This window comes from Squalius cephalus, assembly GCF_949319135.1.
Source record: "Squalius cephalus genome assembly, chromosome: 24".
Taxonomy (NCBI): domain Eukaryota; kingdom Metazoa; phylum Chordata; class Actinopteri; order Cypriniformes; family Leuciscidae; genus Squalius; species Squalius cephalus.
Genome location: NC_137145.1, coordinates 25,754,097 through 25,772,892, shown reverse-complemented (window position 1 = coordinate 25,772,892; position 18,796 = coordinate 25,754,097). Strand labels below are relative to the sequence as shown.

The following is an 18,796-nucleotide window of genomic DNA, read 5'->3' as shown; positions in this document are numbered from 1 at the left end:
TCATAAATACGCAGAATCGCTGTGAAAATAAAACCGGAAGTCAAAAGACAACGAGCGCAGCGCTGAAAAGGGGCGGGGCTACATAAGGTCTATAACAAAATATTGTGATAGTAGATGAGGTTTATTTATGTGGATATGTGGGTTGTTTCAGAAGAAGTGATTGTTTTACCAAAATATATTTTTCCACTCTTATTCCCAGGTGTCTTGAAAGCTGTGAACAATTTGCCAATGTCCATTGAGATGTCAAACATGTAGCAGTAAGGAAGGGAAATGCACTATTCCAGATCTGCTAGATTTGAGGCAAATGAGACCAAGTGGCAAGTGTTGGCAAGACCCTCACGTTGACGGAAGTGTTGGACCTACAGCAAAGTCAGTTTGATGGAAGTATTAGTATCATGAATCATTGTCTGGGCCCGAATGAAAGGATGTTTAGGATTGCATTGATGCAGCAATTCAGCACAGGCTAAAGTGTGACCAGGGCTTCGGTTTTTCCAAGAACAGCAGATGGAGAAATATGTAACTGCTCCATGACAAGAGCATATTTATTTCTAGGAATGTTGGTTGGTTGTTTCTTTGAGTGACCATTATGGGGTGGAGAAAATTCAGGACTTGGAAAAGCCTTTCATTTGTGGATAGATGGGTAAACAGGGGTGTCCATAGGTATGCTGTAAGAAAATTTCAGATTTAATCCAATATGTTATTTGTCCTTTCTTTGTAATTATTTGTGAAATTAAGTAGTAGTTAGTGAGTGAAAATTTAGTAAATCCCACACCAGGGTTCCTCAAATCTGGTCCTGGAGGGCCACTGCTCAAACCCTGATCAAATTCACCTACCTGTGATATATATTCTATATATATATATATATATTTTAGCTTGCTCAGGTGTGTTTGATCAGGGTTGTTATTTTCCACCTAAAAGATGGCACTTGTTTTGATGTTTTGATATTTTGATATCTAAAGCAATTACATTGACATTTTGAAATGTGGCTTAAAATCGTCATGAAAGAGAAGTAGCGATAGTCTTTTCTTCCCTATTGTGACGTATATCTCGGGCTGTTTCGGGGGCAGTTTTTTGGAAATGGAGCATCGGCGGTGGTGTCTAAATACATTTTAGGCCATTGTTTATTCATAAGAGAGGTGGCAGACTGAACAACTTCACATGAAGCTCACGAAAGTACAGGAGCAGCACAAACATTTGTAATACACTGAATTATGATGCAATAGTTCACTGTGAATGTGTGTGATGTGTATTTGCTCTAGAAAGCATATAGAGGCAAGGGCGCCGTAAAGGGGTGGAAGGTTAGGACGATTCTAAGGGCCCAGGCTGATTTAGGGCCCAGAAGAGCAGACCCCCTTTTTCTTTTCTTATTTCTTTTCTCTTTTTTATACATACATTAAATGTGCTAGGGCCCCTCATGTACTAAATGTGTATTTTGTCCGTTTTGACCATAGATTTAATATTTAAAAAAACAAATAATGTATTTACTGTTTCAGTCACACCCCTCCCCCTTACAATGGTTCATTCCACCTGCCCTGTCCGAGCTACGATCGTGTAGCGTCTCTTGCTTATTGCACTTGCTATGATGCAGCGCAGACTGTGACACACGCAGGCATGTCACATCAAAAGTCAGGGCATCAAAAACGGAAAGAAATGAAGGAAAGAGAAGACAGAGAACGCCGAAGTCGACAGTATGTCACACAGTTTTTCAAAAAGAAAGGTAGCTTGCCCTATTCATTCCAAAACTTTCAGAGTTACTTATTTTTGTTGCTACATGACCTGCTTTTATCTAGCTAGCTTAGTAAAATAATTACTGAATTATGATTTACATCCAACAATAACATCTCTGGGTTATCATGTCTCTACACCATAGACTGTAAAAAATAGCTCTACACAGATTCAGCGGCTGCTGCACACCCACGTCCTCCTTCTCCCCCCGTGCGAAATTCGCGTCCGATATTTTAGCACGTAAAAAAATAAATACAACCTCACGTTATGTCAATCACACTTGCACACTGCCTCCGAAACTTTCGTCCGTCGAAAAAAAAAAAAAATTTGGATCGGGTTCGATTTTCTGCGTTTTTCGCATCCGTAACAAGCATTTGAATGGTGTTTTGACAGTTTAGAGCCACAGAATGACGGTACGAAAAAACGCATAGGCCTATGCGAAAATTTCGGATTCAGCGTGCAAGGACCTTCAGCTGAACAAGGTGAGCCTGAGCGCGAAACTTCACGAAGATTGAAGCCTCTCAACACGTCTTATCTAGCCTACTGTGTTCGCCACATGATGATAACTTTACAAAACAAAAAGTAGGCTAATCTATACGCTTCAAAAATCACAAAATCAGTTTGCCGTGTGTGTCGTGTGTTCTGTGAAGTGACAGTGCTGCTGCTACGCTCGATTATGTCAAACTTGACGTTCTTAATATGAATAAAATGCCCCAGAAAAAAAAAAAATATAAAAAACTGAATAAAGCATGTGTCTGTAGTAACCATTGGCTATAAGGAGTTTACAAAATAGATATTTTAATATTTTATATTATGAAAACTAAATAGGCCAATAGAAATAATATGGTTATTACGTGTGTTTGACTTATACAAAAAAAAAAAAATTCTTGTTTTTGTAGGCTTTGTACTCATCTTTAGACATTTTAACTACGCAGTGTGCTAAGTATCTTTTTTAAAGTATACAGGGCATGTTTATTGGGTTAAATTTTATCTGTAAAAAATGTAGGGGGCCCAGGGCCCAGAGGTTTCCATAGGGCCCAGAATTTCTGGCGGCACCCCTGTATAGAGGTACTCAATTACAGAGTCTCCATGGAAAACAATTGGCAGTTCTGATATGTGGCTTTAAATTTGCTATGGAAAGAGTTTGGATCCGTTCCGAAACTCGCTGGTCATTGTCTCAGCCACAAGAGCTTGACCCACCAACTACCTCCTGTCCTTTCAAATAGGACGGACGTTTACCTCAGGTTGATTTCTTTGCCTCTAGCGTCACCAAATGGAATTACAAAAACAATAAATGATTTAAAACAAGTTCCCCAAACAGTCTCCTAGTCTTCCATCGGTTAGTCAAAGGGCCCATTTACACCTGTCACTTAATGCTTTTTTTACTGATCTTATTTGTTAAAATGGATCCATTTGCAAAACGGATATAAATCCGATCTTAAGTTCCAATGCTGTATGCAAATTTAACTGAGTTCACGTCAACCAAAGCAACAGAAATGAGCTTCATTTTATCTATCATCAGCTAATTTCAAGATCAAAGACCGTAAAAGGAGATAGAGTGGTATCAGCACTGGTAAGATAATTTAGTTTAATTACTTATAATGAAGATAATTGTGTGTTGAGCGTTCGCATCTTCCAGTTTTTATTTGCGGCAGTTTGTGCTTTTGCTTGCTGAAGAGATACTCATCTGATCGTCTCGTTTATTTTTTAACATTTTGGGAGGAGTAAAATTCACAAATGTGGTTTCAACAACCAGATGCATTTACACTTGTCCAGTTTTGTCTGGAATGCGTTTCAGACCACCTCCTGAAGTGGTTTGAGCGTTTCAGAGGGCATTCACACCTGGTCTTTTCACGACCGGATAGATATCCCATCAGAGGAAATGCATGAGGGGACCGGGTGTAAACAGGTCCAAATATTTCCACCCCAAACCTACGCCATGTGTTCAAACGGCTGGTTCAAACGTTCAACCAGAGCAACGTTTAGATAGTGCCACAATGCCAGTGTTTAGACTTTTCTGAGAATAAACTTAATATGTCTTACTGCAGATTAAGCTGGGATAGGAGAAAACATTTTGACATAAAATAATACACATTTCTGCTTTGATTGCTGCCCTAGGAGACAGCACATTTGCATAATACATTTCCTGTGTAAAAATGTTTCTTTCTGTTTTTTTTTTTTTTGTTGTTGTCTTTTTTTTTTTTTTTTGTGTGTGTGTATATGTATGAATGATGTATGAAAAGAAAATCAGAAAAAGTGTGTTTGTGTTTAACCTTGTGTTGCTCTAATGAGAATGTTTCACAGTTAAAGTCTTTTATCTGTCATTCTGTCTTTGTTCTGTTTCCTTTCCACTGACTGGATGCCCTTCAAGAGCCTGAAATCCTCAGACTCTTTCTGGCTGCTTTTTTCAGGTCCTCGGGGTGTTTGTTGTGAACTCCTATTTGTTTTGGTTGTGGCATATACTGTTTGTGTATTCCACAATTCATTTTAAGACATTTATGATTTAGCTGAACTCAATTGCAGTGCAATATTAGCAGTTTACAACCTCTCAGTCGCACAGTTTTGGTCAGAATACCACAATTTAAGTAGTCAATGCAGTTGAGCTGTGAAGTTTTGTAGCCATAAACCCAGAGGTTAATTTAGCATTTCTAAGACACGGGTTTTCTCAGGAATTTCCTTACAATTTAAAATAATTGTTTTCTATTTGAATATATTATTTAATTAATATATTGTAATTTATTCCCGTGATCAAAGCTGAATTTTCAGCATCATTACTCCATTCTTCAGTGTCGCATGATCCTTCAGAAATCATTATAAAATGATGATTTGATGTAATTTTTGTGTAAACTGAGATTATTTCAGGATTCTTTAATGAAGTTCAAAACAAAATGATTTGTGGAACACTTTTGTAACATTATAAATGTCTTTGCTGTCTCTTTGATCAATTTAATGTGTTATTTGCTAAATAAATATATACATATATATAAAGTTTGGGTTTCATACAAAATTAAAAAATCGTACTGCACCAAACTTTTGAACAGTAGTGTACAAATTTAGTATTTTAAAGATTCTTTCTCCTGTTTTTTGTTTGTGCATTTCACAGAATGGTAGTAAATTCATGATTTTTCTTAAATGCTTAATTCATTTTTTTTCACTTTCTTCTCTTTTAGATTGCCAATTGTGGAACTTAAACTGAATTGATGCAAAATGGCTTCAGATAATACACACCGTAGTTACTCCATCATACCATGCTTCATATTTGTAGAGGTAAGTTTCTTTTACAGCCAAAACGGTAATATTTAACTGCATTTTTTTCCCACTTGCTATCATATTCTATTCTCCATTTATTGTGCTGTTCCTTACTCTCTGATACGGCTTTAAGACGTCCTTTCTTTTCTGAAACTGGCTGGATATTTAATTTAAATTTCTGTCAAATCCAGTTTAATCACTGGGAACTGTGTGTCGGCACTTCAAAGCGCTCTTCTCCCTCTGCGAGACGAGTTGTGCGTATCTCCCAGACAGCACTGTTGGGTTTGTGAGATGAACCGCTGTGCCATTTGCCTGAACATGAGAACATTGGAAGCCAGATATCCAGAGCTGTGTGTTGCTGATACTGTGGAAAAGTATTTAGGACATCCAGCTTTGTTCTACAGCAGAATTATATGCTAGTATGGGATCATAAACCATGTGGTGGAGTTGAAGCCTAGTGGTCAAATATCTATTTTTTTTTTTTTAAGCTCTGCAAGGGTTAAGCAATGAACTATCATCACCATTGGATATTTGATCATGATGCCTCGGGATACTCATGGAGTGCTGTGCTGTTGGGTTTAAAACACCTGGAGTTATACTACCTATACACACTCACATTCATCTCAATGGCAGTTGCTTGGCTGGATCAGGAAATATTGAATGCTTGTCAAAAGGATACCTCTTTCTCAACTGACAGTGAGTTAACGTCAACCGTATACTGTATACATCCTACTTACCTGAGTACATACTGTATACTCGCATAAAAACAATATTATATAGCAAATCTATCTCACAGCTGTGTATATAAATAGGGATATATAAAACTTTATATACAGTATATATCCAACTTTATTTGCATACATACAGTACACTCCCGTAAAGCTATATATGCTATATAGCAAATCTCAACTATAATATATTTTAACTATATTATCACCCAGCTATAAGTATGGCCAACTTTATTGGCATATATAATATCTCAATTGTTTTATCGCTTACATCATTGCAAAATGTAAACTATATCATCGCTCTGCTCTAATCTGCTAAATGTGACTTTAGGGCATGAAGATATTGAGATGTTATAAACATTGACATCATGATTTTCTGTAAAGCTACTTTGAAACAATTAGCATTTTCTCAGTTAGTATAGGGAGCTATTTTTCTTCTGTTGCCCCTAATGTGTGGGGTTCCTCAGGGCTCAATTTTGGGACCAGTCTTGTTCTCCCTTAATATGCTTCCATTAGGAACAATTTTTGATAAACATGGCATTCATTATTCATTTGTATGCTAATGATTCTCAAATTTATCCTCCAGTGAAACATGGAGAGCAATTTTCTCTCCAGTCTTTTTATGAATGTCTGGCTGAGGTGAAGTAAAGGTTGGCAAACAGTTTTCTTCAGCTGAATGAAGTTAAGAGTTTATTCTATTTAGTAAAAAGGGATGTGTGAAGGACGTTAATGATCATCTGGGGTTGCTTCCAGGAAAAAGAAAGATCAGCATCGCAGTATATGTGGCAGTTTTCCCTGTGGTATCAAAAATGGTATCAAAATATCAATATTTTTCAAGGTATCATTTCAAAGTTAGAAATTCCAGTACGTTATTAATATTAATATTATTTATTATAATTTGTATTACTACACTTGCAAGAGTTAATCTTGAATTAATTTAGAAAAATATGCCACAATAATCAACAAATGATAAAAAAAAAATCCATGTACACATTTAGAGAGAGAATAAAATAAATAAAATACCTGGCTCTGTAACAACACCTTGTGATCTCCGTGACTCTGACACTCGAAGCCGCGTGTCGGGCTGCAAACCAGTGTGGTTTGGCCTATTAATAGCTTTTTACGTGTAGACGGAGGTGACTGGATCTTCTCACTGTGCTGTTGGTTTATATACTGCATCAATGCATCATCTTTGTTGTGCTATTAGTTCATATCAAGATCTTTTTGCAGTATTCACTTTCATTTTTTGTCTTAGGAAAGACAAGTTGCTGTCTCTCCTCTAATTTGAATGAGGATGGTCAACATCTACTGTTTAACCTCTGGGGTCTAAGGTGTTTTTGGGGTCCTTGAGATGTTCTGACATGCCCTGGCATTTGTGCTTTTTTCAGTTGCTTATAAACATATTAATGGCCAAGGTATAATTACACTCTATTTAGCACAAACAGGGCTACCATAATATGTGAGCAACATGTATGTACATGTTTGTATTTTTGAGAGAATAATGTTTATGCGTGGTTATTGAAAAAACTAAAAATGAAATTTTCTGAAATAAGGCCACAGAACACATACTAAATATGTGTCCACAAGTGACTTCTGAATAATGCATTTTGTCGACTAGAGTTTTTTCTTCAAAATGATGTGAAAATCATCCTGCCTAATCATTCACATAAAACAATACATTGATTTAAATTTTGTAAGACACTTTTTGTTTGGAAAGGCAATATGCGAGTGGGCGTGATTCACACCTGAGAAGACAACGACCCGCATAATGAGGCTGCATACATAATGAGCCTTTCATTCAGGTGTGTGACTGAGCCACAAGAAAGAATGCAAGGACAATATAATTGGTTCACAGTTGGAAACACAGTTGTTGGTTTTTTTCCCCACAAATTGTGCTTGCAAATTGTATAATATCCAAGGTAAACATTTCTAGTAATTGTACAGTTAATTGTTCTCATACTGTATTTTCAGATTTGGAATATATTCTCTACCCAATTGTGTCACTAATAAAACACAATAAAAATTATTTAATGCAGGAATTGCGCTTAGGAAAATGTTCACAATCTTCTTAGAATTTATCGTTTGAACTCTTTTTTGTCTTTAAGTCACCATGAATTCTTATCTTTGTAGCAGTATTCATGTGTACATATTTTTTTTTTTTTTTTTTTTTATTCATGTCTCATAATCTTGAATCACAATAACTTCCCCTCCATCTTGCAGCTCTTCTCTTCTCTTCTCAGATGGTGAGGGCGGGGCAATGACCTGTCAATCACAAGAGATTCACCAATAGCAAACTACAACCATCCAATCAATTCCCCACAGACAAAATCAAGCCCCGCCCTACATTTGTTCCAAAAGCCGTTTCACTCAGACATACATCACAATAGAGAAGAAAAGACATCGCAACTTTAACCCTCAGGGGTCTGAGATCACGCCGGCGTGATCTGCTCGATTTTTTTCCTTATGAGTTGATTGAGACCCGAAATTCTCTTTTGACTTTGATTTTACAAAACAAGTTTCATACATCAATCGATTCTGTTAAATGTGTATTATTTTTGTGTATACTCACAATAAAAACAAAGTGTTGTGCTTTTTGCCAAATAAAGAAAAATAAACACGAAGCGAGTTCTGCCTTCTCTCTGTCCGTGTAGTCCATTCTGAAACGCGTCCGAAAATGAACTGTAGCTTAGCGAATACTCAGTCAAACAGGCATTCAGACACACAGGCATGAAGCTTGAATTCTCTACTTTTTAATGAAGTAATTTATATAAAAAACAAATATTCTCATCTTGTGAAATCTGTATTAAAAGAGAGCGATTCCAGTCGACCTCATTAGAGCTAATTCAAATGTAATGTGACTCCGCCCACAGAGAGCGCGTGCTATTCAAACGCAAATGGCTGAGGCAATCCACGCAATCCTGTGAACGCCCCTATCATCAGCACAAGAAAACCAAAACACCAGTTTATTCAGAACATTACTTGTTTACAACGCAGCGCTGTGAGGAATAATGACGAATACGAGGAATACGAGCTGAGGAATACTAGTAAGTTTTTCCTTCTCAGGTTTCTGTTTATGAATGAATGAACGGCATAGATGCGCGCTGTTTACCACAGCTGGCAAAAAACAATATTACGTGACAGTTGACTTTCAAACATTCACAGATACCTCAAAACAGAAAGTACAAATCCTTTCTTTAAAACAAATTTCGTTTTGTATCAATTGTATCTTAATTTTAATAATTTTTTCATTAACAAATTTCCTGGATTTAAAGTAAATATAGGCTAGCAATCACAACATAAGGTGCTTGAACTGGAGATCATCAACCAGACCGTAGCCTACTCGCCTCACATGTCTAAAAAATGTGAAATATATTTACATTTACAGCTGGTTCTAAACAAAACCATCCAAAACAAAAAAACTATGTAGCCTAATAAATGTGCGTTTCTCCGGTGCGTTCACTAGCCTACTGCGAAGATCGCGAGTCAATAGCCTATTGTATTTTTTTTTATTTTTTTATTTATTTATTGCACAAGTCATACATAAATTCATTCATTCATTCATTCATTCATTCATTCATTATTACATGCATGAACGAATAAAAGAATAGAAAAAAAGGAACATGGAGAAGAAAATCTTATGATACCTGTCGCTTATTTGTGCACATCAGAAAAATAAATAAAAAACAGCTACTTTATAAATGGATCAACCCCAATCCTCACCCCAAACACCAAATATTTTCAGTAATACCTATCTTTACACTTAATTATCATCATTTTAAGCGTGTGTAAGCGTATTTCATGAAAACAACGTTACAGTCAGGTGAAATATAAGACAACATTTTGTTTAGTAGATTTGGGTACAGTTTTTACTGTAGAATATACTGCCTCGTCAAATAAGCTTTTGTTTAGCAATTTCTATATATAAAATAGCCTACTATTTTTGTCAAAAATAAAGTCATCAACTAAGATGTTAGCTGTTCCAATGTTGGCTATATTCAAAGTAATGAATACATAGATAAAATGTAGGCCTATAATCTTTTTTTTACAAAGAAAGAGTACACTTGAAATATTGTTGAAATTGTAATTATTGTTGTAATTGTAACCTTTTTAATAAAATAGCAAAACATATTTACAAGATAGATGTAAGCAAAATCTTAAATGGTCCTTGCATTGTGGCTCAGTCAGTTGTCACACCTGAGTGAATGGCTCATCATTATGCAGAGTGGGTGGTAATTCAGGTGAAAACCACTCCTCGTTCACGCCCCCCTCGCATATTGGCTTTCCAAGCAAAACCTGTTTTACATCAATTTAAATCAATGTATGGTTTTATGTGAACGATAAAGCAAGACTATTTTCACATAATTTTGAAGAAAAAACTATAGGCGATGATATCCTTTAGTCAAAAGTCTTATTGCCACATATTTAGTATGTGTTTTGTGGCCTTATTTCTGCAACTTTCATTTTTATTTTTTCCAATAACCACGCATAAACATTATTCTCTTAAAAATTCAAACATATACATGCATGTTGATCAGATATTTTGGTAGCCCTGTTTGTGCTATATAGAGTGAATTTACACCTTTGCCATTAACATGTTTATAAATAACTGAAAAAAGCACAAATGTCAGAGCATGTCAGAACACCTCCAGGGCCCAGAAAACAGCTCAGACTCCAGAGGGTTAATGTCGATCAAAAATACTCAATGTTTACCTTCGCATGGTGAGCTTCATGTTGATTAATGTCAGAATATCGCATTCCAATATGTGACAGAGAAACGGTGAGCAATTGTAACTTTTCAAGTAATCATCCATTGCTAAGAGCACAATTGTAGCGCACATCTGATGCTTTACTTAGCAAACACCGCTAATTAGTAAATTAAACGTATGATAGTGACTAGAGATATACAGTCTGCTATTGCATACTTGTAACTGTTTTTGATTTTTAGTTGCCAACTGAGTGTGCATTTGAATGACAGCTAACCTCCCCTTTTAGTGCCGCTGATTCTTTGCTTTTGTGACTGCGTAAAAAAGAGGGATTTCACATTGGCAGCAAAGTGCCAGACCACTTGCCAAACGGTGTTCGAGAGAAATAAAAATGTGCATCTATACTAGTAGGTTCTCAAACAGACTACAGTTGGGACTTTTCATGCAAACAGAGATGAAATGCACTTGAAAACACAGCTTGTCACAGAAATTCCTTTTACGGGGCGAACCCTCAATTCCACAGCGCTTTTCACTAAATGGACGTGTGTGTGTGTGTTTCTGTTCCTCTGCCTCTGGATCTGCTTGAAGCTTTCAAGACACATCAGAGACGGAAACTAGGCCACACAGAAACGATCATGCAGTCTAATGCTTGCTTAGTGAAGATGTGAAGGCGCTGAGAAATACAGTCATGCGTTCAGTTTTTGTAGAGAGATTATTCCTGTGAAAAGGCTCTCGATCTGAGAAGCGTATCCAATATGGTGACATATGCCAGCTACCTTTCTCTTCCAGCTACTGACTGTGCAGGAACTGGACACTGGCCATCTTCTGATCATGTTGTTCCTGTTTATGTGGTCAGTGATTGGGCCTGTTTTTCACTGATCAACAAATAACAAGGCAAATGAGCAATGAATAATTGGCTGCCACTATAAGATCTTGTGTCTAGTACAAATAAATTGGTGGGATTTTCTTGGTTATACATTTTTGTTAGACTGACTTATTTGAGGCAAACTCCACATCTATCTTCACCAGTAATGATGACCGTGTACCTGGACCACACCACAACCATCTGTTGACCTATTTTCAGTGTTAGCGCTCATCAAAGTAATATTCAGGCATGCAGGCTAGAATTATATAACGCATGCATAGTTACTGTGTTGGCTTCACAGGCAGTTTCATGAATTTATCAAAAAAATCGATGTTTAACCATGATGCACCACACTCCTTCAAGACGAATGCTACATTTGAGCAGTGTTCGACGAAACTCAGGACTGAAGTTGACCAACTCTTTCCCCTGCCATTGATGGAATTTTCCGCCATTTATGACACAACGCTTCCCCGCCTATAAGAGTATATTCTAAAAATGCGCATTAAAAACGTGTGGGCTCAATTGAGTTGGATAAACTTTTTGTCCGATAAGAAAACTTGTGCATAAACGAAGATAGAAACGGACCGGTCTCTTGCACAGCTTCTGAATTTGTTGTTCTGGTTGTTTTGAAATGCCAGAGCAAAGTCTCTCGTCAAAGTGGTTCGGTGTAATTCCCTCCCAGAACTGTCTAACACGACTGCGTTCCCGAACAGCAGCATCTCTCTCCAAAACCAAGATAACTTTATTGCGTTTCATCTGTGTGCTCTGAGGTGCAAGTAATTTATGATATATGAAATTGTTACTGTATATACAGTGGCTTCTCCTGCAGCAACTTCCATTTTTCTTAGTGATATTTAGCGCCAGGAAGTGATTTTTTTTTCTCTTCGACTCACTAGATGAAAACGGTGCTTTATTCGCAAATGTTATGAAAACATATGAAGAAGAAGCAGAAACAAGAGATAAAAGCACAATTTTCTCAGCATTATGATCAAAATGTTGCTTTTTTGATTAAACTTACCCTCCTTCAAGTGTTAATAAAAATAAAATGGGTTTTGTTATTTAAAACCAGCAGCTCTTTTCTTTCTTTTAATATATTGAATGTTCAGGTTTAGACCTTTTGTGCCAGAGAAACAAGCACCATCTTTAGCATTTTGTGTTTGAACTTCTGTTTTTGCAGTAGCTCTTTATATTTCTATGGCATCACTGTTGAAAAGTAATTATCTGGTCAAGTGGATTTACTTATTGTAGAGTTAATGAAAGTTATCATGAGCATTGTAATGTTTGAAGCGGATGATGGATAATGGAAATTAAATTTGCTCACCATTTTGCAAAGTTCTATGTTCAGTAGGAAATAAAAGGCAAATAACGATTTGCTTGTGCGTATTTTATGAGTAAAATAAATGGTTTTGTGCAGTGAATTATTGGCTGCTGAGAGTATGAGACTAGTGAAATTCCAAAAACTTTTAGAAAATTAATACTCAAACCATCAAGACTGTTGATCACATCTTGGATTTGTTTTTTTTTTTTGTTTTTTTTTCTTCAGCCAATAGGTCAATGACGTGACATACACATTTTTTTTGCCTATATATAATTTTTTTTTTTTTTTTTTTGAGGGCATCAAGTAAAAATCTCCACATGATACTAAAGTCCTGATACCATGAAGACATTTTTGAAAAGAAACCTTATTTCTGATGAGAAAAAAAAAAAAAAAAAGGGTAAAACTTTTGTCCACAAAATCAAAGTAATGTGCTGCAACTACATGTGGAAAAATAGATAATAATTTGACCTTTTGTGTATTTTAGTGAATTTATACATTATATAACAATGCAAAATATTGTTTTATAGTCAAAACTAATTTTGGCTCGCAAATTTTGGACCCTGCCTTAGAGACGGCACTTCTCGAGGTCTGCTCCCTGTTAAGAAACCACCTATTCCCCTATAACATCAGACACAATTAATTATTCATCCTAAAAGTCCAGCCACAAAGTGCTGTGCTCTCCAGCCTTCCACTACAGCTTTGAGCTGTAGTTTTGTTTCTCTCTGTCTGTCTGCAAGAATAGGTGACATTTTTAAAGCTGATTTTTTATCTGCAAATTAATCGGACTGAAACTAAACTGAGAACCTAAACAATGTTTGAATGGTTAACATTAGCCACTTTTCCACTGTCAAGCCAAACCATTTCATTGCTTAATCGGTTTCGTTTTCCACTGTGGGGCTGATGACAGAGCTCTTTCCAATGTAATACAAATGCGTCAGTCGTTGCCTTGGTGAGTCAAGCGCTTACAGACTGTATGAGATGTAAATAACAACCCTGTTAAGGGAATGATTAGGTATTCTTGACTTGTTTACTTTGCTCAAATAGCGCGCTCTGCCAGCTAAAGAGAAATTGGTAGCCAGGCAACAGACAAGTGACCAATCCTGAGTGCCGATGTCACTACACGCATTCTACCAGCAGTTAGACAACCGTGATGGGAACTCTGGGCCGAGAACGCTTTGTAAACATGCCGAGCTTAGTCAAGCTCAAGTGGAAATATAAATGGAACCTTTCCTTACCGTTCTTGGAACCGTTCGGCCCGGTGGTGGAGAAACGGCTATTGTAGGGCTCAAGGTAGAATATGGACTATCCAGCAAACTGTGGAAGTCAGTAGGAAACTGCATCCTGACTTAAATGTTTCCCCCCAATGAACACACTGCACACTGAAAAACAATGGTGTAGAAACAATTGTCACTCAGAAATTGCTAGTAAATCTCGCAAACAATTACCAAGAAATGGCAAACAGATTAAATTAAACAAAGTTTTAATGTAGAAAAACTGAAATAGTATTTTCTTTGTAAAAAAAAAAAAAAAAAAACCTACTCAGAAATATAGCTGCAAGCAGCAATTAAGTAAGGGATAATGTAGAGCGAGGCGGTTGTTATAGCGAATACAACCCTGACAGGCTGATCGGGACCACGACGCGAAGCGGAGCTTGAATCAGCCTGAAGGGGTTGTATTCGTTATAACAACCGCCTCGCTCTACATTATCCCGCTTATTACATGGCTACCCACCAAATAAATAAATAATTTGACACAAAATATTGATTTAAAAAGGAGTTTATTTATTTAAAAGAGATTGTATTGCTTCCGCTAAAGAAAATAGTCCATTCTGTCTCTACGGTTAGAATCCTGTGTCCATAGCAACTCTGTTTTTCATGGCAACGGTGTGTTATACTTAGCAGCGGTCTGTTATCAAGAAATAACACACCGCATTCTACATTAGAATTCAACCAAGCCATGTAATTAATGGGGTTTAAGTGTTTTAAGGCCTTTACGCACATATGTAAAAGGTATTGTTTTATTTAGCTAGGATGTAACTAGATGGAAAAGACAATTTACAGCCAAAACAGACAATTTAATAAGGAAATATGTTTTAAAACTTTTTGATAGTTATTGAGGTTGAGCCAAAAAGTCCGTGAAAGTACTAGTTTGCGAAAGTAAGTTTTTGAAATAATCTCTGATATTTAGTGAACAGTTTGATTGACAGCGGCGGTCCTAGAGGCAAAGTTGCTCATAATGAGGAGTTCTACCATGTGTTATGAATGTCGAGGGCATGTGCGAAAAATTCGCACGATTTACAATCATTTATGCACTCGAAATGGCGCCCCCCGGTGGCCAATTTCTTTCGAATTTATCACAGGCATCTAAGGCTACTTTGAACATTTTGGCGTCCCGTCACGGGCGCCGATAGGAATTTTGACTTTTTTTGATAATTATTGACAATCAGGTTCCAGGTAATCTTTATGTACTGGATTGGTTCCAATTAGGATTCCAAAATACCCGAAAATTTCGCCAGAGTGACGTTCGAATCCAAGACGTGTGTTTTGTTGTTGGGCCAAGGATTCCAACGATATATACACTTGAGCCTACACCGACAGTTCTGGAGTTATGAGTGGTTACGTACTTTTGCTGTCGCTATAGCGCCCCCTTCAGGCCGATTGGGGCGAGCCTTGGTGATGTTGTAGATGCGGCGGGTGCTGCCATCCCTCAAAGTTTCAAGTCTCTACGATTAACGGTATGGTCTGGTCGATCACTTTTAGGGGTGAATGCTGATCCTTGGAAATTCAATCAATTACAATAGGGTTTCAGCGCTACGTGTTTGAACCCCTAAAAAGCATTTATTACAGTGAACCTTCCAACATCAACAAATAGTCTGCTTTATTCACACTATTGTAGACCGGTTTCAACATGAACTGCATGCATTGTGCTGTCAGTTGATACTCAATTGCGTATGATTTCAAATGCATTGCGTCAGAAGATGCAAGAATGATAAGAGGATTTCTGTTCTTTTAAACCCCACAGAGATTCAGAGATATACTGTCAAACTGTCTCAGTTTATTTGTTATTTTCATGGAAGAACGTAGTGAAGCTGCTCAAATCCAGGCGTATAGACATGATTGACACCTGCTCTAGAAAAGGGTTGGCGGCCTTGACAACAAATCTGAATACTAAAAACAGCAAATGCTTTAAGTGCTGCCTGTCTAATTATTTGTATGAGAGTTTAGGACAGGCCTACTGGTGAACATTTTTGAGGAGACGTAATTAAACCATTAAAATAAATGAGCTGAGTAAACAGCTCTCTCTTTTTCCACAAGCACACATTAAGCCCAGAATCTTTAACCCAAAAATGGAAAATGCCATTTTTTATACTCTATTTCATGTAATTCTAAACTTTTATGCTGTTATTTATACAAAAGGAGCATTTTGACAGAATCTCCAACTCTTTTTTGTTTTTCCATAAGATGAAGGTAGTACCAAATAAAACTTTTTTTTTTTTTTACACCCAACTAGCCTGCTCCTCCACTAAACCTCTGAAATCTCATTCAGATTCAAAAATGATTTTGAATTCAATGAATAATTACTTATGACTCATTATGGTTATTGTATATGTCATAACTTATCACAAAGTGCTAATAACAAATGTCTTTACTATGACTTATGATCAATTTAATGTGTCTTAGCTGAAAAGTATTCACAAAAAGTTTGTTGGTCACAATCAACTGTCATTATATGTGGAAAGAAAGAGTGTAAATATTCTTTTCTTTTTGTGTGTTTTATAGAAACCACATTAAAGTTTGAAACAATATAAATAAACAATAACATAATTTACATTTCCTTGTGAATTATTCCTCTAAGCATGTGATCTTTCTTATCTTCTGAAGTCTGGTCACATTAGTTAGTTAGTAGGTCATGTCTCTTTGAATATTTAATTGTTTGTGAGCTTCTTTTGATGTTTATTTTAGCAAAAATTATCATTATACAAATGTGCTTTAATTTGTAACCAGCAAGAGCTATTTCAATGAACTACCCAATTAACAGAAAATATGAATAAGTTGATGTCAAAGTTGAACACAGCTTCTGCCTCCATTGTGTCATTAGTAAGAAAACAGTATTTTTGCAATTTTGCATTTTAAATTGATTCAATCTTTAAATTCATAGGAAAAAAAGATGATCAGTTATTATAATATCTGCCTAATCTTCAAAAATAGGCCTTGTTTGATCACGCAGTGTCAAGCACACTGCCACTGTAAACTATTTTTACAGCACACATTACGAAAATAGAGTGAATCATCTCCTCATGTAATTGTTTTGATGCAGTGGTGAACAGAATGATGAATCACGGTTCTCTGAAGTCGTTCATCATGTGTGTTTTAGGGCCGTGTCCCACTGAACCGCTGGTGTTGTAAGTTGGCTGACTGGTCGTGTTTATGATGCATACAGCCTGTTATGATTGATTCTGGTTGTCTGGAACAGCTGTAGTGTTTGGTTTTAGATTTGATGTGCTCTGGCTGGAAGTGAAGCTGATGGGATGTGCTTTCATATCTATAAAACCCGGGATACACCAAGCGGATGTCAAAGAACTAGTGGCGACGGAAGCTGACTGTGTTGTCGCCTCTTGTCGGCTGGGTCTCGGTCAAAAAGCTGTGCTTGAACACACCAAAACGACTAAAGGCGACTGTCAACTAGCACAAAAAACTCAAAAAGGGCCCTATGACTGACCGTCGGCTTGGTGTGGACTGGATTTTTGCCATCTTTCTGAGGATATGTGAGTGGTGCTTGTCCACTGTGCTCGGCTGTTCTGAGTGGTTGTTAGTGTGTTGCGAGACGGTTGCCTAGTGTCGTCTGGGTAGTTGTTAGGTAGCTTATTGCTGGTCCAATCGAAAGCCTATCCAGTCTCAGTGATTTCTTTTGTTTTGTTTGTCTATTAAAGAGATTCACTCGAAATTGTAAATTATATCATTATTTACCCACCCTTATGTCGTTCCTAACCCAAAAGAACATAGTTCCCACCCCCATCCCGTCTATACAATAAAAATCAATGGGATTCAGTGTTGTTTGAACCCAATATCTTCTAAATATCTTTTGTGGTCCTCAGAATAAATAAATGGCAGCGGCTGTTTACTGAGTGAAAATAGCCATAGATTATATTTACACAATGTAAATAGCAGCATTTTCTTTCCAATAGACTGTATAGATATAGTTAGATGCTATTTATACTTATAAATAGTGGAGGATATTGTTTGCACCTCAGTGTGGTTGGACATTAAACATATTCATTAATAACATTGTAAATGATTATATTTATTACAATTATTAAATGGATGCCAACTTATTGGGACATTAAATCCCTCCCTAACCCTACCCGTTAAACACTTGAATTGTTAAACGCACATTAGACACTTTATTTCAACTTTTAGAATATTTTCCTAATTTTTTTTTTTTTAAATAAATGCCTTTCCAATCTGATATGTGATGAAGTATCAAAGCTTGTTTCCGCCACAGAATAAAAAAATAAACAACGTAATTGTGACTTTTTATCTCACAATTCTGACTTTTTTTCTCACAATTGCGAGTTTACATCTTGCAATTCTGAACTTTTATCTCAGAATTACTTGATATCAAGTCGCAATTGCGTGATATAAACTCAGAATTCTGAGGAAAAAAGTCTCTAAGTTCCATAGAATTGGACTCTATAACTCACAATTGAGAGTTTATATCTCACAATTCTGAGAAAAGATGTCCCAAGCACACAGTTCTAATGTTCTCATTTTATGCAGCCTATTTGACAGAACATGTTGCACTTCACTGTATTTTCCTTTTTTTTGTGGATTCCAATCACATTTCAAGCAATTCAAAAGCATCATGGCGAACAGTGTACATCTGAATTGTCTCAGCTGAAGGAAATAATCCATTATTTATTGACTTTAATACATTGGCCAAATTTTCTTATCGAGCCGATTACGGTAACATTAAAAAATGAACATATATCGGCCGATACCGATTTGGAGGCCGATATATCGTGCATCCCTAGAACAACATGAGGGTAAGTAAATGATGACTGAATTTTCATTTTTGAGTGAGCTACAGTATAGCTCTGGTCCTTCATTTACTGTAAAGTAAAGGGGATTTTTTAAATTTTATTATCCACATGGCAAATCACAAGTCCGACTGCTTAGAAAAGTAATATCATCGGTCCTTTAACAACCCC

General features: G+C 36.6%; 1 protein-coding gene across 1 annotated transcript in view; it reads left to right on the top strand.

The window, feature by feature from the left end:
• The window catches only part of plppr1 (phospholipid phosphatase related 1), an 82,897-nt gene that overhangs the window by 17,000 nt on the left and 47,101 nt on the right, over positions 1–18,796 (top strand). Inside the window, exon 2 of the mRNA XM_079862141.1 lies at positions 4,896–4,992. Within this exon, the coding sequence (XP_079718267.1) occupies positions 4,933–4,992 (60 nt within the window). The 5' untranslated portion in view covers positions 4,896–4,932. The remainder of the gene's footprint in view (positions 1–4,895; positions 4,993–18,796) is intronic.